The sequence below is a fragment of the Plodia interpunctella genome, chromosome 8 (genome assembly GCF_027563975.2).
Source record: "Plodia interpunctella isolate USDA-ARS_2022_Savannah chromosome 8, ilPloInte3.2, whole genome shotgun sequence".
NCBI classification, from domain to species: Eukaryota; Metazoa; Arthropoda; class Insecta; order Lepidoptera; family Pyralidae; genus Plodia; species Plodia interpunctella.
In genome coordinates, this window is record NC_071301.1 from 10293556 (window position 1) to 10317293 (window position 23738).

Consider the following 23738-nt stretch of genomic DNA (forward strand, 5'->3'; position numbering starts at 1 on the left):
TTCAGAACACCGCCGCGGGCTGTCATTAGTATCTATTAAATTGTACCATGCACAGGAATCAATTTAATTATCTTATTTTATAATTAAGTAAAGTACTGGCACAATGTTAATTTTATAAATGTTTAATTTATAAAAAAAGATTCTTTATTCAAAAAAAATGTGCGACACTAATGAAACGCTACACGCAGCCTTCAAACAGTCGTGAACCTACTAATCATGGTTTACATACGAGTATATCTAAATTGTAAAGTACAGACTGATAAGGATTAAATCCCAACTTATTCGACAAATTTTAGATAGATATCTGAAATTAACCTCCATGGTTTTATGACAAATAGGATCTTGACTTATATAATAAATTTATATTTAAAAAATGGTAAGCCCTTCTGGCATAACAGGGACCAACACAGTTTGAATGAGTTCCATTCGGCATTTCTTCTCAGCAGTGGTCGTTCCGAAATGCTAGTTTATAGCTTTGGTAAATATCATTCAATTTAAAATATTACGTGAAAAAGTGCCTGTGAAAGCCTAATTTCTAAATAAATGATTTAATTTTGATTTTGATATAAGCTTGACAAATAATAAGCTTTTAAACTTCCTTGCTCTAAAAAAAAAGAATTTCTTAACAAGAAATCTAACTTTAGAAATTCATACAATTTCACAATAGGAAAATACATACGAATAAAGAACAAGAACAAGGGCCTGGATGTGAAAAGTTTACATATTACATGTAATAGCATTACTTCATTTGTCCCCTTGCTGTTTTTTACAAGTTTTCATAGATATTTCTCGTTAAGCGTTTTTCTTATCCCTACTTTGGGATTTATTACCTTTGAAACCCTTGTTTTAAAACATTGATTAAAAACAAGGGATCCGTTATACTTAACTGGACAAACTTTAATCAAATTCGAAGTGATTTTTATCAATTTGAATAAGCTATGATTGATTATTATATCGAATCATAATATCGGTATGATTTAAAGCATCGGTGGTGGCCAGCTTGTGATCGAAAGGTCTCAGGTTCGAATCCTACTCGAGACACATAAGTTTTTATCTTGTATGGTTCTTACTCATGTCACATGAGTAAGTCATATGAAGTAGTTTTCATAAACCGTAAATATCGCAAGGAAACCTGCACACTGGTGGACAGTTTAGTTCACTAGTGTGTATGCGACTACCTGCCACTAGATGGCGGTAGGTAGTCGTAAAAGTCATGTCAGATGCCTTTAGGCTTGAATAAAATCGACACCAGTATTAGCAGTAAAACACTCGATATGTGATGATTGTGATATCAGGGGAACTCGATCGATGGTCAGCTCGATCTTTATATATATATATATATATATATATATATATATATATATATATATATATATATATATATATTCTTTATATATATATATATATATTTTCTTTCATCAGCACTTGATCACAATCATAATATTGTGTACTTACATTGTTATATTACTGATAAAAAATAATACATAAATTTATATTTAAAAAATGAATAGAAATTTGTATGGTATAAATTCTACTTGATTATCGCGTTTTACTACAATTCATTATTACACTTTGCAATATGGTAAATTGTAATTAAAAAAAAAAGTTTATCCCCATTCGTATAAGTAGAACTTTTATAAAAAAGGTACGTACTTTATGTTAATTGTCAGTCGACGTGGCGTCTCAATGCCAAACTCAGATGTGTCTTATTGTGAAATGTTTTAACAATCGACGTTTAGTTCAATGTTCACATCTAGTGACTTTATATCAAATGTTCAAATCTGAACTCTGCAACTCATATTTACTGGTTTGGGAAAATATTAATGTTTTCTTTGTCAAGTTTCTTTCATCGCCGCAACTTCCGCAGATAATGCCCTTTTTTTCTTTTCTTAACGACTTTCTGATTTTTTTCTTCAAAAACCGTTCCGTCATGATTGTTTTTGTTTCGGATAAAGCGAGAGATATTATATTGAAATGGTTAATACTTATATGAACTATAGACTATTGTCTATAATTAAACTATTATAAATAATTAAACAATAAATGTATTATCTTTGGTGGGACTAAATACTTAAACTAAGTACCTATCTATCAATCACATTATATAGTAGTTTGTATTGAGCTCGAAATGAAACTTTCCTCTATATATATATATATATATATATATATATATATATATATATATATATAGAGTGCAAGACAAAACAGTGACATTTTTTCTGTAATTTTCCAAAATGGAAAAACAAAATATAATACACAGATACGCAGGTTATATTCATACATCGGTTGTTATTTAAATTGACTAGTTGTTATTCAAATTGACCAATTATCTAATCTATCGAGTTGAGGTGCAGACGGTTCGTGCAGACACCATCGATCGCTAGTTTCATAATTCACGTCGTGTTTTCCATTGAGTCACTCCGCGGCCACCTGAGGGGTTAGTGCGCGTTAGCATTTCACTCTCACCATCGAATCGATTCGAAGTGAGACGCAGCGAACCAATGACATTGCCGTGTGGTCGTCGTTGCGTCACAATGGCGTAATGTGATTGGTTCGCTGTGTCTCGTTTCGAATCGATTCGATGGTGAGAAGTGAAACATTGTAACCCGCACTGAAGTGCGGAACTTACCTAGTGGGTGAACCCACTGGTGATATTTTTGAATCAATACAACAAAGAGGAGTGTTCATATGGTTAGAAGATTGACTGTATTATTACAATCGATATATCATTTTGTAAATCGTTTGTGTAAAAAAATAATCGTACTAATATTATACATATGAAAGCTTATACATGCATTGTGAGGATGTTTGTACGTAAAATCTACTGGACCGATTGTTATAAAATTTGGTACACGGGTAGAATATAACCTGGTGCTTCGTTAAAAATAAGTTTATTTAGAAGATTATGACGTTGGTGTAGTCTGCATTTTCGCAAAACGTTATCCATCTATCAAAAACCTATTGTTGTTTAAATTAAAAACATCAATTTAGCACAAAAATAGAATTCTCAATTTTGAAGACATAAACCTTCAAATTAGAAATAGGAGTTCCGTTTCTAGTGGAAGTAAGAGTGCCAATAAAAAACGGAACAAAATTACTACCCACGGTATCCACCCTCGCCCCAATGCAATTTTGCACTCGATTGTACCGGCTTTATCTATTGCCGAGGTCGGTGACCTTTAAACAGTTTTTTCCTCACCTGTACTGTTTTTGTTTTCAGCGATAAATGCATTCTGTAGGGTGAATATACGTAATGGTTGTGCCAGGAGTTTTTTTTAAATGTATGTGGCATACATACATTTAACAAAAAAAAACTCCTTCTCTTATCTTGTTTTTATATTTTTATTGAAAAGAGTAGAAAAAGAAAGTTATTATTTTTTTTTCACAAAAGTAACTCAATTGTTAATAAATTCATGAAAATAATATTTTCCCCTGTAATTTTGGTTTTAATTAAACGAATTAGCTTCCACGTGCCAAAAGTCGGGTTGTGAGTCCTAAATAAATAGATGTGTGTAAACCATAAACGTAACACATCGAACGTATAGAAGACAATCTGCAATGGAAATGTTAAGATCGTGCGATCGACGCGATTATAGCTAAGATTTAAAAAATGGTAATAAAACCAAGCATTCTCTCTCTCTGAATTGTAATAATATTTCCTTTTTTTGTCAGAGTTTGTTTCTCTCACCACATATTTTAATAACCAGTATGTGACGTGTCCCACTGCTGGACAAAAGGCTTTCCCTTACCCGTCCCGACCTACAGCATTCTGGCTGTTAATTCGAAAATTTGAAGTCGTTCCGCCATCTTCTCCTTAGCCCGGTTCTACTTCTGTTGTCGTCATCAATTATTGAATATGATCTCATAATTTATTTAATGAAATGGTCTGGCAATCAGGAGACAGGCCCTCGTCGGGAGCCGTTCCTGGACGCGCCATCTGGTCATGCTTATGGTAATAATGTAATGTAGACACGTTTAGTTTAGATATGGCAAATATCTAAACTAAACGTGTCTACATTATTTTAGCTCAATCTGTTGAAGATATATGCTTCAAAGTTGAGTAACAAGATACATTCTTACATTCCATACATAAGAAGCTTGTAAAATAGGATACATTGATATTATTAAACCATCAATGTAGTCACAATTTTTGAAAAATGCTTTGAACAATTTGCAGTGTGTAAGTCATTACGTACACGAAATCGCGGGCTCATCTAGAAAGAATCAAAATCACGGTTATAGGTAAACATACCCGAAAACGGAGATTTAAGTTTATGAGTAAAATAACTTGAAATTTTGTAATTTAAAATAACTAACTTGTAAATTTTATATATATATAAATATACATATATATCTCAAGCCGAATTTCTGTCTTAAGTTGTAAAAAAGTCATGAGAAAAGAATTTCTCGTTATTTTGAATCTAACGTAAACAACATGCAAATTACTTGGAAGAAGTCACAACACCGCCGCTTATTTTATCGGTACATTCTCAGAGGAGTGCGTTGGGGCTGTCCGGAAAACGTTTAAAATCCAGTGTCTTACTGGTAGCGGAATCTTTAGCGATCGGATTTTTAGCGATCTCTATTTATAAATAAATATAAATATATTAGGACAAATTACACAGATTGAGCTAGCCCCAAAGTAAGTTCTAGACTTGTGTTATGGGATACTAATTCAACGAAGCTATATTTTATAATATATACATTATATAGATAAACATCCAAGACCCGGGCCAATCAGAAAAAGATCATTTTCCATCATGACCCGACCGGTGATCGAATCCGGAACCTCTCGTTTCAGAGGCAAGCACTTTACCACTGCGCCATCGAGGTCGTCACTTGATCATCATATTTAATTGGCATAATCATATCTGATGATAAGCGCCACGTACCTTTTTTGTAATATTTATTTTTGTATAATAAATAAATATTACAAAAAAGGTACGTGGCGCTATATTACACACTATATTATAGATTTACATTATATAAATTGTTATAAGTACATCTCAAATCTATTTGAAATAATTTAATTTGTTATAATTTAATTGAATAATATAATTTGACTGAATTGTAATTTATTTAATGTTATGTATTAAGAGCGACTGAGATGCTTGTTCATTTATATCAATTTATGGGTCTTAGTTACCTGAAATAAAATTATTTTATTTATTTATTATCTGTATATTTATTTAGAAGATAATATTTTAGTCCTCTGCACCGCGTCAGTAAAGCCAATGCGTTATCCCGGGTGGCGATAGCCCCAGATGCAGTCTTAATTTCGTCGCAATTTCCTAGGGATTACGAGCCGCTTGTGAACAGACGTATTTTGTGACGTTCTTTCGTGACGTGTGTGTCTGCTATGACTGCTTTCATTATTATTTAAGTTATAATTGTATGTGTATTTATAAGTGCGTCCGCTCATAACTTAAACGTATCGCGATGAAATCTACACCAGATTTTAAGATAGACCATCCGCTACATAACAGTTTACAAATTCCATCTAGCAGTTTTTGCGTGATGCGCAAGCGCAAACATATAAATAGGCAGATATAAATTCTAAAAAAAATATGTTTTGGCTTCTATTTAGTCCCATAAAGACTTTACATAATTATTTTACTTTAATATCTCATATGTACAGACATAGCCCAATTACAGTTTTATTATACGTATAGATAATTAAAGTGTACTATAATCTGTTTCTACTTATGAAGTACTTAACCTTAAAGTGTAAATATATGAAAATCGTTGTAGGTGAAGACGACAATTAGGAAAGTGGACCCTGAGCTCTGACGCTCCAGACTTTGAGCGTCAGAGTCCAGGGTCCACTTTCCTAATTGGCGTCTTCACTACAACGAAGGAAGGAATCGGTACGAGAGAGAGAGAGAGATGGAAAATCGTATTATGAATGATTAAAGATTTTTTATAAAAATCATGAACACGATCACTAAAACAATCCCAACCGCATTTAGCGAGAAGTATTTTATGATTCACACATTTTCTGAATAATAACTGGGAAACTGCGCTATTATAAATTAATTGCTTAATAACAGCATTGAGGAACTGCATGCCGTCCCATCAATTTTGCTACGACGCTTCATAATACCGACGGTGTGTGGTACAATTCATAAGCCGACGCATCTATTTTTTTACGTAAACGTAGAGAAGAAATAAAAAAAACGTTTACGTTACGTAAAAGAACGTAAAACTTCATAGTTATTTTAAAAGATAATCTATCTTTATACCATCATGTCCAGATGAGACGTATTTAATCAGTTTCTTTTCAAAATATGAAAACCTAACTAGAAAGGTTTGCACCAGACTGTTTGGGAAGAAACTGGGAAATACTGGACTGAATAATATCTCTGTCTTGTCTCATCTATATTTATGCAAACATATTTGCCTATATTTTAATAATTTCAGTCGGCTCCCATGCTAACCTAACCTTTTCTAAATTTTGCCAAAACTGACGTTATCATCTGGTCATAAGCAAACTGTAAACTAACCTACATAGTTAAGTTTTTCAAGAAGAGTAAATTATTGACATCAACTAGAATGTAAACCACAAAAACGACAATTTGAAAATGCCACATGAAAAAAGAAAGTAAATATATTTTGAATCGCTATCTCTTTTCTATTGTACCATACACACGCCGCAGGAGATTTTTCCACCCAGCAGGGGTTGTTTTATAAAAGCTTTAATTAATTATTGTGCAGGTGAAGTGAGCTTCAATAAGAATGAAGGATTTTTAGGATTATGTGGATTTTTTAAAAATGTTTGTGCCCTATTTTAATTATTTTCAAAGATGCTTTGTATTTTAAAACTTCAGAATTTTCGTAATAGTAGAAGAGTATATTTTTTAAATTGTTTAACAAAATTAGGTTTTCCATGTTTAACGGCTTAGAACTAATCAGCAGCAGAAATCTAGGTTGAAAATCTCCAAAATCTTTCTATCTCTAGTATTCCTTCGTAGCTGCAAAATACCTTTTTAAAAAAATAATAATGAGATGAAAAACTTCAGGAATCGGGCGGGAATTGAACCCGCGTCCCTGTCTATCCGGGACAGTGCTCATAACCACTGAGCTGTCGAGATCATACCAGTTTGGCCGAATCAATTCATTAATATATTTTTTTAATAAGTTAAAAAGCATATGTGACATGTATAACAAATCCATTAAAAATACCTACCTTTGTCCGTAAAAAAAAGTGTGTAAATTTTAAACATTCAACAGTAGGTAGTGTTATGAACGATTGCACCCGCTGTCAAGACATCATACCTCGTAAGAAATATGTCATCCACGGGAACATGTACAGTGGTCCTATTTTAGGGCGGCAAACACGTGTGATATCTCAGAAACTATGCCTATAACCCCTAGCGCTTCCTAAGTTCTAATGTAACCACTAACTCAGTACTGGGAATCTTAATGTATAGTGAAAAACAGATATCCAAAAAATCAATAACCAGCTGAGCCCCGGGGCTTCACTTAACAATTGGTCCAGTAGATAATCCGTGAAGAGGTAACAAACAAATTAACGAACGAACGAACGCACGAATGCACGAAAGAACGAACGAAAGAACAAAATAACGAACGAAGGAACGAAAGAACGAACCAACAAATAAACTCATATCCGCATTTATAATATTAGTTGGAATCAGTTATAAATAATTAAATGATATTATTGTAAAAGCCACTAATTACGAACAAATAGAGATTGCAATTAGAACCAATCAATTATGATTTGGACACGAGTGGGATCTTTGTAGGTATAAAAACAGATGGTAACATATTGATATCAACATTCAGTTAGTGATCATACGAATTACACACATCAAGGTACGTTTTGGGCTGTTTTAAATGAAAATAGTATTTCATTATTGGAATATTTCACAAAAAATTGATATCCTGCTAACGAACCAATACCATTGTTTAGTTTAGTATAGTTTGCAATGAACTTAGTTTTTTTTTTAAAGATAAGATTATAATAAACATTTAGGTCCCTAAAAATTAATATTTATTTCATAACAATGAACATTTTATTATCATTATTTTATCTTATTGATGAAAGCCTGTTTTAATTTTATAAAATATTCTTTCAGATGAAATTCTTCCTCATCACTCTCCTAGCCCTGTTTGCTTTCGCGACTGCCGAGTTGAAATGGGACGAAGATGGTCAGTACCGGCTCATTGAGACCGAGCCCATCAAATACCGGTACCTGACAGTACCTCAGTACCTCCCCGCTCCGGTACCCGTGCCGTACCCAGAAGTAATCGCTCCTGCTGTGGTCAAGGCGTACCGACCTTTCGTATACTCTTATAAACAAATTACTCATTAAATTTGATGTCAGACACTATCGGTGAAGATGTCGCCTGCGTGCACGTACAGCGATATTTTCTATTTGTGTTTATTCCAGGCCCCTTCGGCCGCATTGGAAACTGTCGTTTGGAAGACAGAAAAACTAAGCAATGAAGCGTGGATACGCGTTTGTATACGTCTGAGTTTGCCGATAGTGTGTGAGCGTGATGTTGACAGTTAATAGAAATAAATATGCTGAGTTTATATATTTTTGATTTGCTATACATTTCCTTTAATCTAATTATCCATGAAAACGATACACAAGGTTAAATTAAAGAAGATAATTTTAATTTAATTTATTTAATAACAAAAGCGTTTATCTCTTTTCATGCTGAGTTTGTGGGTCCTTCAGGTTCATAATAATATGCGTTTATTTATTTTGACACGATTCAATCAATTTGTTTTGAGTAGATCTTAACTTGATGGTGTATGGTAAGCAACGGATTGTAACCCATTACCTAAAAAATAAATAATAATAAAAATTACTGCATGCTGCTTTCCGGGACTCCGAAAACGATGGATCTGGCATGATAGGGACCAACACTGTTCAAATGAGTTTCTTTCGGCATTTCTTCTCAGCAGTGGTCGTTCCGAAATGCCAGTAGTTTGTAGCTTGTGAGAAATAACTATAAATATAAAAATTGACGAGAAAAAGTGCCTGTGAAGGTCTAATTTCTGAATAAATTGATTTGAATTTGAATTTGAAAAGATGGACTGTTTTTTTATTACTACATAGTATATAAAACAAAGTCATTTAGAAGCTTAGATCTATAAAACTATGATATGATGATTTTGATACGGGATATTTAAATAGATTAATTCAAGATGGTCTAGATGTAAAATCTATGATGGTTTTAAGCCTGGACGGGCCTCTAGTATTATTACATGATAAGCTGTACCAAATTATATCAAAACTGCTTAGCTTTATATATTTATAACGAACTCTCACTCATTTATGTACGTATATTTCCAGAATTTGCTCTCACTGATAATCAAACTCGAGACAAAACACGAGGTCTTCTCAATAAAATGAGATTACCATAAACAAATTGTAAGCATTACCTTAGTAAAAAATTGTAAGCATGCTTGCTTGTCTTCATAGTTTTTATGACGATCTGTTAACGGCTTGTGATGTAATTTTTTGCTACTATTGTTTACCCCTGTGGGAATTGGTTCAATCTGAAATTAAATAAATATATATATACGGACAAATCGCACAGATTGAGCTAGCTTTTACCCAGCAGTGGGATATTAATAACTAGAAAAATAAATGAACTTCTTCGATCGATTTAAAAATCGATTACAATATAAAATATGCTTAAACCTATCGTCTATCATGATAGTGATATTAGACACATACAGTGTTTAACACTTAATATAGCACAAACTCAAACTGGTAGACAATACTACAAATCTTACGTAAGTTTGTCTAATAAGGGGATGCAAGTTTACTCACGATGAATACGTATAGTACTGACGTATAATATGAGCTAGATTGGTACACAAACTCATTAGCGCTAGTACGATTCGAAGTTGTAATCTTTCGATCTCAGATGGGTAGTGTAACCACCCATCACCGCAATCTAGTGTAATTATATAAAACGAAACAGTATTATCAAAACCTGTCTCCTATCTGTGGGTTTTCCCCGTTTCTTGCTTAGCCATTTCTGCTATATTTTGCACGATCCTCGGCATCTTTTGTTGTCAGGCCATTCGCACGCATATCATCCATGTTAACATCAGAAGTTGTGTTACCAAAACCGCAGGCTTCCTGGTGATGTGGGAGACTAAGAAATTGATGGCTATATCTTCGCAATTCTGGTGCATGTTCACGTATCTCCTGATAGGTAAAGGTAGGTACTGCCAGTAGGCCCATAAGTAGTAACGGTGGATGAATGCGGCTGCAGGCAGTACAATGCTGGCCTCGCATTGAATAGAACTACGGACAAAAATGTAATTTTTATCCGTTGTTGCTTTTGTTACCAGCTTTAGCTCGTTGTAAAAATCCCTTCGTTCCATATTAACAACGGAAAGAATTTTGGTAAATCTACTTTCAAATGTTGTCACAAAACGCCTTTATACTTACTTATTATTATGATATACTTTATGTATCGTCGGATGTTTGAGACCAGTATTAGTTTTATCCAATGCATAATGTTGACCGTGAAAACCCACAATTTGATCTCGATGCTCACGCCATATCCTAAAAAAAAATATTCAAAAATAATAATAAATCTTAAATTATAAACCTGAATAAATGTATGCAGAATAACATGTATTCGAAATTGATACGTACTTGAATGCAAAGTTGATTTCTTTTGGAGTCAAAATAAATTCTTCATCTAAACATAACACTGCTTCTGTATCAACCAAGTCATAAGGTAGAAAAAGGTTACTGGGCGATTTTTTCGTTCGTTTAACTGTTATTATAGAAACATCAAGTTTCGGCCATCCATCTGTTGATATGTTAAATTGATCACTGGTAACTACAAGAATCTGTAAATCATAAACATGAATTATAGCCAATATAATCATAGCCAACTTCTAATATTCCAATAATGGACGTACGCCTCTCACTATTCTCGCCATTATTCTCTGCTCGCTGTCCATCACTTTCCGACGAACTTAACGATGTCATTTTCCAATGATTTTGGTGTACTAGATCAGCTACTAGTTCGTAGACACCATTTGGCTTTCAATTTTGCTAAGTAAATTCAAGAACAATTTTTACATTATGTTTGAAATTCATATAACTAGAGCACAATTTAAAAAAACAATTGATACAAAACTGATACATGTTGAAGTAGTATCAAATAAATCACCTTATTTAGATTAGAGATGTTAGAAAGCAATTTAAGACTTTGAGCCAGCGGCAGCGGTGTGAATCTATCGTGTGCCAGGATAACAATCGTAAACTTTTCTGCAGAATTATCTACATGATCCAAACAGTTGTGGCCAAACTGCTTTGCTGTTGACTCCCCCAATTCAGGAGTTATCAATGGATCCCACGGTAACTGTGGATGTAGAGTGAATGGATCACCCCACACATTCCATTGGTCATATCCATTTACCAAACCTACAGTGAAGTTCCGCTTATAACTTTGTGATGATACCCTTGTGAAATTCTCTTTAGTTTTTTTCAATTGTAACTTATACGTGTTGGTTATGGAAGTTGCAACTTTCGGTGGAATATTCAGTCTGCTTCGAATCGTAGCTAAAAGGGTGTCGAGAATAGTTTGCACTGAACTTAAATATCTTTCCCAAAATAAGCGTCCTTGTCTCTGAAATGTTAGGATGTCTTCATTCGTAAAGGTTTTCAATAAGAATTTCAATTCAGATACTCGTATTATTGGCAGAGTAATCACTGCCTTGCGCCAGTCCAAAACTTCTTCGAATGGTAAGCGGATTCTGTCTCCTCCAAGAATGACAGGTATCGCTCCGGATTCCAATGCTTCGCATAATCTAGTTTGTAAAACAGTAGTCGAAACATAGATACTATCTGATGAAATTATTATGAGTGCAAAAGTAGACTCTTCCAGTATTTTTCTTCTATGATCACTGTCATCACATAAAGCCCAATCTTCAGGTGTTAACTCTATTTGTTTATCAACTTTCTTACAACTGAACTGAATGATATAAGACTTTTGGCTATATTTAGCCATTTTGTTTAAAACATTCATAGCTGTTGTCATAATTTTGTTAATTGATTTTGAAGGCTTGCCCTGAAAACTGAATTACATTTAAGTAAAATAAAAATGGTCAATAACAACATATATCCAAATCGCTATAATAATAATAATGATAAAAATATTTATTCACTCTTCACAAAAATTGCCCATCATCCTTCTTCAGCCAGTTCGACATACTTCCGGATATGGTCGACCTATTTCTTTAACCAAACGACCCTTTTTTCTAGGGTAACCTTCAGAGGATTGTGAGGGGCACCTCTACATTTGATATTTTACAAACAGTCTGTATGTCAATATGGATAGCTGAATGTTTGCAAATGACTTTAGAATGGCTATATGCCATTTAACGTATTGGCCAGTAACGTATTTTTTCATTCTCAACAATAAGATATTTTTGAAGATGATTAAAACTTGTGTCGAGAATGATTTTTTTTTTTGCAAAAATTTTTGCAAAATCTTTTTTACAATTTTTTACGTGTGTAAGTTTTTTTGTGACAATGAGAAATATTGTAGTAAATCACCTAAGAAAATATTTCTTCTTAGCGCCTATTCTTGAAGTAATATGGTTCCACACATCGCCATTGTTAGCAACTTGTGCTGGTGGGATGATGACGTCATATTCTGGTCGGTACTGTTGCTGGCTGAATGTGGACTGAGCCAAGATGGCATTCCCCACATTATCCGTCAATGAACCCTGCGCCAAATTACATACAACATTGTTGCCGCTAGTTTGGCCGAAATTTAGCAATGTTTTGTTGACTGCTCTACTCGTCGATTTGTGCAACTCGGACGTTTTTGTGCTGAAAATTCATATAACATAACGTCAAGTGTAACTTTTGTATAATTCTAAAATTAAAAGATATTTTACCAAAGAAATTTACACATTAATATTTTTTTAAATGGAAGGACTGGATTAATAATTTGAATATTATTTTTTATTCCAGTTCTCGATTCTATAGGCTTCTTTATTTACGATGCGCGACGTTCAATCCTTTGAAAAATCTAAAATTGACTAAAGTAAAAAACCTATATTTTATAACAAATAGATATATAGACAGATCTAAGACCCAGGTCAATCTGAAAAAGATAATTTTCTATCTTAACCTTGACTGGGAATCAAACTCGGAAGCTCCAGTGTAGCAATCCAGCGCGATGACCATTAGGATATAGGTTAGGTACCAATTTATATAGTTATGTACCTATAAATCTCTAAAAAAGTTGAATACACTCACAACACTTTCCCTTTATAATTCGTATCAACAAGGATTAAATCAACGCAAGCTTGTTCCTTCTTCATGGTAACGACATTATTAAAACTCAACATTTTACTAAAAAAAGTTGTAGTATAGTCTTTATGTACTGTCATATGTTTATCAAAATCGTTTAAATGAACACGAAAACCGTCAACAAGGGGACATCTTGAGTAGTTAAAACAGGAATACATCCTACAACCCGGGTTGGTAGTAGCGTATGCAACAATATAGTAATGTGGTTGTATCTTTGGACAATTCGTTGAAGTGTTTCCGTGAATAATGTGTGGTACAATTTTGTGACTCTGATTGGTCCTAGTTTTTTCATTGTGAGTTGGTATTTCGTTTTTCAGTGCACTCATTACTGGTGCCAATATCCTTGAATTTATTACGGCGTATGGTTTAGCTTGATTCGATACCTGTAAATTGAAACTAAATATTGAGATACAATAGTTTTTTTTTGTATATTACCGTATGACATGTATAAGCCCTACATTTTTGTTAATTGACGTCCTTGGAGGAAAGGCTGCGGTGAAGTTTGGTGGGCCGCTTCTTCTTCACCTGCGCTGTGGAAGTCGGCAGTAGACTTAGTTTAAGTAATTTTTTGACGTCAATAAGTGATGTATATTCATGGATTTAATAAGTACTTCGTTGTACGGAGTACCTGCTAATTCCATGTGTATATCATTCTAAATTGAATAAAGAATTTTGAATTTGAATTTGACTCTAATAGTAAGGAGAGAAAATACATATTGCGCCGACCCCAAGTGATAGGAAAAGATAAAGGAGGAGGAGATTCTACATATATAGTAGATCATCTATATATAGTAATACATCTTTCAGGTCAATAAGGAGTATTGTATTGGGTTGATTTTTGGTTTGGACAAAAACTAATGCCGCGGCCGGAGATGCGAGCGACAATTTGACGACCTCGGTGGCGCATTGGTAAAGTTCTTGCCACTGAACCGAGAGGTCCCGGGTTCGATCCCCAGTCGGGTCATGATGGAAAATGATCTTTTTCTAATTGACTATATATGAACTTGTTATAAAATATAGTATCCCATAACACAAGTCTCGAACTTACTTTGGGGCTAGCTCAATCTGTGTGATTTGTCCTAATATATTTATTTATTTATAATTAGTCATAGGTAAATAGAAATAAAAATATTTGATGAACTATATTAATTAATAAATTGAGTAGAGTATTACCTATTAACAAGTAAAATTTATGATTTTAGACATTGTTGGTTTGTTAAATTAGGACAGAAAAATGAGAATAATCATTTTAGAAAGAATTTGTATAAAGACACTTACATTATGAGTAGTATATTTTATACAGTAAAATAAAGAAGATAATCCAATCGCAAATACTATTACGATACATAGTAGGCATTTCTTGTTAAACTTGCACACAGTCTCCCGACATAACATGTTTCGGCGCTTCATTTCAACGGTTTTATACGTATTTTTTAAGCGATATATTTTGCCGAACTTTCGCAGATCCGGCACACATTGCTGAACATTGATAGTGTGCAGTCAGCATTATAGTATAAAACAGAACCGGTGAAGTCGTAAAATTGTTATATTTTAAGGTTTTATTATGTGGCTATAGAAAATGTTTTATTGTAAATTGACTGGATTACAAAATGGTTGCTTTATTGTGTTTGTTCTCTTCTTATTGAATATGTTATTGCTAACACTGGTGTCAGATTATATTCATGTCGCCTAAAGGCACCTGGCTTTTACGACCACCTAACGCCATCATTGCATGCGAATTAATCTGTCAACCAGCGTGCAGATTGCCTTTCTTTCGCGGTTTTTTGTTTTTGTTTTATTTGTTTTCCTTTGCAGGAAGCAAATCGTGGTCTAAAAAACTACTAGTTACAATGTGATACAATAAGAATACTAATCTGACGCACTTATTAGATTTGTATACAAACTCATGTAGCCTTTCAATCGCAGGGGTGGATTGGTTGGGTCTAAACGTCAGCGGCGTGGGGATCTTTATGGGACTAATACAAGCCAAAACAATTTTTAGAATATTTGTCTGTCTGTTATGTTTATTCACGCATCACGAAAAACAACTGGATGAAATTTGATGCAGTTTTCACAGTTACATAGAGGACGGTCTAACTTGAATCTGGTATGGGTTTCTAGGCCTAGAACCATTGATAATAATAATATGCAAAAAAATGACCCAGATTTTACTTTGTTTCTTTGTTTAGAAGGTGAAATCACGCGGGCGAATCCGCCTGCAAAAGTTAGTTTTTAATATTTTTGCCACATAACAGCGGGAATGCTGAGCAATTTGTCAAGATTATTCAGCTCATACAAATTGCTGTAATTTAAACCTGGAGGGACAAACTTGTTTGTCTAGCAGAAAATCAGCTTGGTTATATTCTGCATAATATTGCTATTATACTAGATACAGAAAACTGATAGACTTGAATTTGATTACATTGAGACACCTCGCTATGTTTATATACAGGTTTTTGTTTGAGCACTGCACATATTTTTATATTATGGATAAAATTACATTGAAAGCTACAACTTTAAGATGAAACCAAGAGTGAAAGGGAAACATAATAATCCGACTTTCCTTACTAAGTCCGACGAGCTCATCAGACAATTTGTATGAGAGAATAAAATTGTAATTTATAACTGTTTGATGCCAAAATAAAAGAGAAAAGAAAAAAAAAATATTATTTGTCACTTACAGACATTGGAAAAAAAAGACAATTTAATTATCGCAAACTGCTCATACAATGTTTGCTTTTATTGATAAGTATTACCTTGTATATTAGGTCGCCCTAAGATGGGACCACTCCATATCCAAGGATCCTTATTCGCCTAGTACGATTAGTAGGCGAATGAGGATTATGAACTCTTGACAGCTGGGCGATAACGACATTTCCAAAGAAGTTTCAGGGGTTCCGGTGGCAGCTAGTAGTTTGTAGCTTTGATAAACATTATTTTATTTAGAAAATAAAGTGAAAAAGTACCTGTGAAGATCTAATTTCTAAGTAAATGATTTGATTTTAACGGCCAAATCTATGTTTTAGTCGCGAATGCAAATAATGACCTAAATTGGTTTTGAGAAATAAAAATTAAATCCATTAATATTTTTTATTTAAATACATGTTTAAATGGCATAACCTATTGGGGGGTAGAACGGCGCGTACGGGTATGGCAGAGCCCTGGGCGCGATGCTGGAGGTTAGTAACCGGAACTTGATGGGTTCGTTCTCGATGAGACGGTACTGGCCGCTCTCGTCCCAGTGCACCTCAGCGCCGACGAGAGCGAACAGGACACACAGCGCGAGAAGGATGCGTTTCATCTGGAAGACATATTTTTTTACGAGCTCAGTTTCACTTATCTCATAGTTTGTCTGTCTGTCAAGAGAAATAGTAGAAATTTCCCACGTTGCTTCAGAATCCCAGCCAGGGTGCACCCAGGATCGGACTAACAACGAAGGAACTCTTCGACGGTTTACAGCACGGACATGGTTTATATGAAAAACTTCATTATTTAAAAAATATTTAAGCACTCATTTTTATAGAATAGTAAGAAATGAGCTGAAAGAGAATACTAACAACTGTTAAGAGAGTGAGAGAGAGAGAGAGACGGAGACTATACTTCATATCATTATTTTACTGTAATTGAAACGGTGGTTGTGTAATGGTTAAGACGCCCGCCTGTGGATCGAAAGGTCTCAGGTTCGTATCCTACTCGTGCCATATGAGTTTGTATACCAATCTGACTCATATATTACGGTAGTTTTCATTGACCACCACTTGCTTCCGGTGAAAGAAAACATCGTGAGGAAACCTGCACACTGGTGGACAGTTTAATTCACTAGTGTGTATGCGACTGTCTGCCACTAGATGGCGGTAGGTTGTCGTAAGTCATGTCAGATGCCTTTAGGAGACTGGAATAAAATTTGACACCAGTGTTAGCAATAACACACTCGATATGATGACTGTTATTGTACATAATTTTTATAAAAACATTTTTTATTTAATAAAATTACTTACCTTGTTGATTTGCCTGGTTTCTTTGCAGATGTGAAGTCTATGGAATTGGTAAATCAGTTTTATATATGGAATTATGTTGTTCATAACGGTTGAACATTTTGATTTGCGGTTTAATGATCATTACGTTTTGATAAACTGGTTTAAAATCTTAATTACTGATAGCAATACATTTTATAATGTTCACTGAATTATTGTGTTGGCTTGATAAATATATTTTATTGAATTATTAATGAAATTGACTTATAGCATAGTTTGCTATGTAATATATTTTACATTATGTAATATATTTACATCACAATACATGTATTTACAATTTGAAAGCTATTGTTAATCAGATGGATAAATATTATGATGTAAAATATATTTTTTTGACAAATGATTGCTTTCAAGTGTAAGGAAAAGTTGGTAAAGTTTTTTTAATATTTTCAATGGAAAGTTTATAAATCAGCCCCAGCAATGGAACACAAAACTTATTGAATTTTTAAACCAATAAATATCATTAAAAAAATTACATTATTTAAAAAATCACAAACGAGTAATATGTAATTTAGTTTTCTTAGAAAAGTAAGCAATATTTAACTTAGGTAACTAGTTCTTTTAATTGAACTATTAATAAATTAGTATGGTTTGTCACGTGACCACTGATTTGTGAAACAAGTGTTAATTATTAAAAAAAAGTATAAAACGCGAGAGTGAAATAGTGTGTGTATCAGTTACCATTAGGTCGTCAAAGTAACTTGGAAAATAGTCAAGGTAACTTTTTATTAATTTATTACGTTAAATATTAAGTATTTAAATTACTATATTTATTTATTTTATCTTACCTATAATGCAAAAATATAAAATAATATAAATATATATTTTAATGAATGCTGTACGAAAATAATTACAATTTTCTAAATACCTTCTCGCCGTCGCTACTTCAACACGTAACAAAAGCGTTTTGATTAGTTCAACTATTTTTTATACAAAATAATTACTAGGTACTTGTCTTTATTGCTTACTCAATAATAATATTAAAAAGTAAGTGAGATTTTTCTTATAATAATTATCATCACTAAATTATTATAAGAAAATTCTTACTTCAATAAAATATGTTTCAAAATATTTCCAGATGAAATCCGTCATCGTCTTCGCTCTCCTCGTTGTTTGCGCTTGCGCCGTCCCTACTCCTGACATGAAATGGACCGCCCAATACGGATCGTACCCTACCGGGAGTATCATCCCCCTCCGGTACGGTCTAAATCGACCATTCATCATACCCCAGCCTGGGTTATACCCAGCCCAGCCACTGACATACCCACAGCCGTACGTGCCGATTAGCTATGGCTCGGCGGTCGTCAGATCGTATGACCCAGAGTACTTCTACAAGAAGAATGGATTTTACCCCGAGAACTGAAGTTTTAATGTTCAAATCTCTAAATAAAATGTCACATGCATGAAATCTGCTTTTTTATTCATTCGGACAATAATATGGCCGTAATTATTTGTTGATTGTTCACCAAGATTGAACACTCAACATTAAAAAAATAGTTAAAGCATCTTTCTGTAAGTTTTAGTGAAAGAAAATATAGACGGAGCCTTCATAGATAAAACAATTTTTAAAAGATATTTCGTAATAAATAAATATATTAGGACAAATCACACAGATTGAGCTAGACCCAAAGTAAGTTCGAGACTTGTGTTATGGGATACTAACTCAACGATACTATATTGTATAACGAATACATAAATAGATAAACATCCAAGACCCGGGCCAATCAGAAAAAGATAATTTTCTATCATGACCCGACCGGGGATCGAACCCGGGACCTCTCGGTTCAGTGGCATAAACTTTACCACTGCGCCACCGAGGCCGTCAAATACCGACCGACCGACCGGCCGAAGCCGTAATGAGAAATAGAAACGGGTATAATTAAAATTTTCTTGTGGTTTTATGCTAATAGTTGAGAACCACAAAAGGTCATTATGATAATAATTACCTTCAATATAAGTACCGTTCTGAAAGATCTGATATTAATATACAAGTTTCAGATGCAAGTCGCATGTGTCTTATTTTATAATACTGATTATAAGGTAAATTAATTATTTGTTACAATAATATATTTTATTCTTATTAAATAAATTCAATATTTAATTTATTATTTTCACAGCTTCAAATTTTTTTAAGACATATTTTCAACATTATACCGTAAAATACAATTATCTGGTAAAAAAGTTGTTCTTTAAATTTTATTCACTATTTTTTCAGATGAAGCCCTTTCTACGAATAGTTTTATTATTAGCTCTGTCTTTGGTCACAGTTTTGACAGAAACTAAACCAATATCAACAATGGAATGGTTCCCAGCATATCACGAATCTATCAGACGCTTAGTACCTTTGAGGAACCAGGAATTCCCCCCTCCAATAGAACCTGTGGACCCTGGACTACAGTACCCCCATGGATATCCACCCTTGCTTCCCCCTGAGAATCTGCTGAGGATTTTCCTGTGATTCATCACAGGAATAACTCGCACAGAGAGGCGTTTAAAGAACACAGGTAGCAAACTGAGTGCAGCGGTCGGGGGTATAAAGGTGGCACGGGCGCACCTCTATGTTTTATTATTAATATTATCTATACCTATTAGAATATTTTGTGTATGTTTACACATTGTTATACCAAATAGATGGGTTTATAGTCGCTATTAAAAAAAAAAACACGTGATCAACTTTGACGGTTATTTTCACGGAAACCTGACACTTTATGAAGGTCATTGAATTAATATTTTTTGTTGGTATTAATGTCAGCTATCGATTTATATACGTTTCATGGCTGGCCGCGATTTTGAAAAAAAATCAAAATGGCGGCAGTAGGTATGCCACAAATCTTCAAACCCTTTTAAACTTGAAAGTTCAAGTTATATGTGTTATTAAAAAAAATGTTTATTGAATTTTAATATTTCCGGGCTTCGGGTATCACTGCCAAGAATTTATCCAAGAACAAACGAAGATGTGAGAGAGGGACACACACACAGATAGAGACAATCATTCAATGGGACAATAAGAAACTGAACAATTCAAACAAGCAAACAAATTTGCTTGTTTGAATTCTTCAATTTCTTACTTTCGTTTTACCTTGGGGACTTTTTAATTGCCTCTCGGTTTCATACGTTCATTTCTTTATATTAGTTAATTGATGTCGTTTATGATCTCTTTAAAAATAAAAATAAATAAAGTTTTTTTGAAAAAAAAATGACACTCCGTTTTAGAATAGTATACACTTAGCATTCTCTGTATGACCCAAAGGTTGACTGTTAGACAATACTTTTAACATAGTCTTGTGCTTTAGCAAATTGCATTTTGTGCAATAAAGTTTAAAAAAATAAATAAAACTGGGAAATATAGTTCAAAATATATAATATTATATATTCTCGTTGTATCCATGCAATTAAAAAACGTATCTTCCCGGTATAAAATGGGCTCTTGGGTACCCTTGAGACCAGTCGTACGCAGCCGGGTCTCTAATGGGGTAGTTTGTTAGGATTCTGTACCCGTACGGGTACGGGAAGTCCGAGTACAGGATAGTGTCTCGTTTTTGGACGCTTCTGGCGTAGCAGCTGGCAATCACTGCTAGGAGAAGAATGGCGAAGAATAGTTTGTTCATCTGAAATAAAGAAAATATATATATATTTACCTATATAAGTAAAAATATATTTAGCAGCGTTGTGCACTTTTTGTGATGGGTAGAAAATATTAAACTCGCGAACATCGGGTCCCGCGTGTCCTGACACGCGTGACCCTGATCGAAAATTCGTAAGACGTCAAAAATGCACAACGTTAATATTCAAGATTTCACTTCTGCCGGCGCTCCCGGAGTGCAACCCGTTTTTTATTTGTTTAACTATATATATTTGCAACAAGTCCAATTTTTCTGCGTCTGAATGATTACGTAAAAGTTGTTCGTAGTATTCGTATACTTTTTTAAACATTTGTATGAAATATGGCGTTTGTTTTTGGTTTGCTCTATATCTATTCCATTAAATATTATATTTTTCAATTCGAAATGTCCAAGTTTTTTACCAAATTATAGTTTATATCTCACCTTGACTTGTTCGTTGAAGTTCAAAATACAAAACAATTATAACTTTTAAACAAAGAAACAAGCGTTATATAAACACTACTTAATTACCAACGGTATTAATAGTTACATCTATTTTATTGTAAAATTAAATTATAAATTAATTATCATTGGATTTTAATTGATTGTTAATGTACATCGGTTCAAATACTAATCAGTTAATTGGGACTTTATTACAATAATTATTGAGCATTGAGCGGTGAAGTCCAGCGGCAGAGGGGTATCTCTGCCGCTGGACCGTCACCACTCAATGCTACAATAACTATAATAAGTAGGTAGGTTAATACTACAATAAGTTGGTCTCAAGATCGACTTCTATTTGCAACCACATGAGTTCGTATATCGGCTGATTTATGCAATGAATCAAGTGCTTTCAGTATATATTTAATTCATTGGTGTTTATGCGACTACTTGGCGCCATTAGATGACGGTAGGTAGATGTTATGTCAGATGATTAGGCGGTTTGAATATTCTAGCACCAGTGTTAGCAATAACACACTCGATATGAAAGATTGAAGTGAAGGAAGACTTCGTGAGGAAACCTACACCCTAGCTGACTGTCAGATGCTAGAAAATCTAAAAAAAAACCGGGTTGCACTCCGGGAGAGCCGGCAGAAGTGAAAACTTGAATATAAACGTTGTGCATTTTTGACATCTTACGAATTTTCGATCAGGTCACGTGTCCTGATGCGAGTTTAACATTTTTCACCCATCACAAAAAGTGCACAACGCCGCTAAAGAAGTTTTCACTTCAAAATTTGTTATTTCAAAAAGACGGATTGAAGAAAATGTTGTTGAGCTAAAAGAGATAAATCCATTTAATAGATATATGTAGTTATTACTTATTTAGAAAAATTTTTTTTAATAAAAGTCATAATGGTACAAAAGGCGGACTTGAAGTTAATCTTAAGTTAAGTTAAGTTACCTTTAAGATAAAAAATAAATGAGAGTTTTAGAATATTACCAAACAATACAAAGAATTACTTTTTTAAGTATTGTGTAATATATATTTTCACAACGGGATGACAAAATCTATAGTAATAAGCTTTTTACGAAAGTGAAAATTTTCACACTAGATTTTTTAAAGTTACCTGTTTCAAAATTGAGTTGCAAGATTCCAATTCTTCTTCAATTAAATCTTATATAATTTCTTAAAATCGTATATAAGTATATTGATAAGTATGATCATATTTATCAATATAGTTACCCTTATAAATATTTTGCTAGTTGAATAACAGCTTATAAAATATGTCAAAATTAATTAATTAAAGTATACAAATTGATAGATGAGCTGAATGAATTTAGTATAGTAGAGTTTTTCATATTTAAGGCTCAATTAACCGCATACTACAGCCACAATCACATGTTTTATTAGTTTTCTTGTTTCTAATAAAATTTTTCATCTATTGTGTAAATATATATTTTTTATTTTACGCTAAGAAATAAAAGTCATTAACATATTTTACTTGTATGTCTCATATTCCAAATACCTACATCTTATTCAAGTTACCTAACTTGTATGAATGATATCTTAGGTTGATTCTCACTGTTTTAACTGAGCTTTTAACGTTTTATTCTGCAGCCACAGACCGGATCTTGCCGGAGTCCAAGGACCGTTTTTCATTTGTTTTTTAGCAAGCTAATTACAAAATATTTACATTGTATGCCTCATTCATGAATTAAGAATGTACTTAGTACAAAATAACATTTACAACATTTATTAAGCAGTAATTTACAATACTTTTAAAAATATATCTACGTAAGTTCTAGCAAGTTATTTTAGGGTAGCAATGTATTATAAACTGTGTAGGGTACTGGTGTAAGGATATAGCCTATGGTCGTACGGGTACAAAAGGGACAATCTCTTTTAACCCGGAACATTTTGCTCCGTTTTAACAGAGCGTGCGTTAAAATTATATTTCTAACTGCTCTCGGGGTGTTGTACCTGATATCTATCGACCTTAGAGAACGAAAATAATAGAAATAATAATTTATTTTATTATATTTATTTGCAAATCAAACAGTTAATCAGTGTTTACAAAAATCAGTACGTGTATACGTAAGTTCTAGTAGCCGGTTCGTAGAACGGTAGCACGGGCGCCGTGAGCGCTGTTGTACGGTAATAGAACCGTGAGAACGGGTACAATGCACGAGCGTACGGATAAATGAGGAGGTCTCTTTTAGCGCGCGACATTTCGGCGGATTCTTCTGGATTCTCAGTTGGGGCGGCAAAGCTTACGGCCACGATGGCGAGGAGAACGATGAAGAATATCTTGTTCATCTGAAACATATGT

General features: G+C 33.6%; 2 protein-coding genes and 1 long non-coding RNA gene across 10 annotated transcripts in view; 2 read left to right on the forward strand and 1 right to left on the reverse strand.

Annotated features, from left to right (window-relative positions):
* The window catches only part of gogo (golden goal), a 183036-nt gene that overhangs the window by 119325 nt on the left and 39973 nt on the right, over window positions 1-23738 (forward strand). The window lies entirely within an intron of this gene.
* On the reverse strand, window positions 8635-14878 carry LOC128671703 (exostosin-3-like). Its single transcript, XM_053748419.2, has 9 exons — window positions 14607-14878; window positions 13275-13711; window positions 12564-12842; window positions 11176-12082; window positions 10650-10849; window positions 10440-10556; window positions 10109-10292; window positions 9416-9532; window positions 8635-8811 (listed from the first exon to the last, which is right to left on the reverse strand). The coding sequence occupies exons 1-9, from the start codon at window positions 14736-14738 to the stop codon at window positions 8743-8745; spliced, it is 2442 nt and encodes an 813-aa protein (XP_053604394.1). The 5' UTR covers window positions 14739-14878; the 3' UTR covers window positions 8635-8742.
* On the forward strand, window positions 18033-18770 carry LOC135309768 (uncharacterized). The gene is made up of 2 exons (XR_010369973.1): window positions 18033-18079; window positions 18441-18770. It is a non-coding gene; the product is annotated as an uncharacterized LOC135309768 (long non-coding RNA).

Bases quoted from the DNA above. Each gene is read 5' to 3' on its own strand.
- LOC128671703 (XM_053748419.2), bottom strand. From the start codon at position 14,738: ATGAAGCGCCGAAACATGTTATGTCGGGAGACTGTGTGCAAGTTTAAC. The intron at 12,843-13,274 runs GTGAGTGTATTC...ATGAATTTTCAG, and splicing joins AATTATAAAGGGAAAGTGTT to CACAAAAACGTCCGAGTTGC. The intron at 9,533-10,108 runs GTAACACAACTT...ATTTAATTTCAG, and splicing joins CCAGGAAGCCTGCGGTTTTG to ATTGAACCAATTCCCACAGG.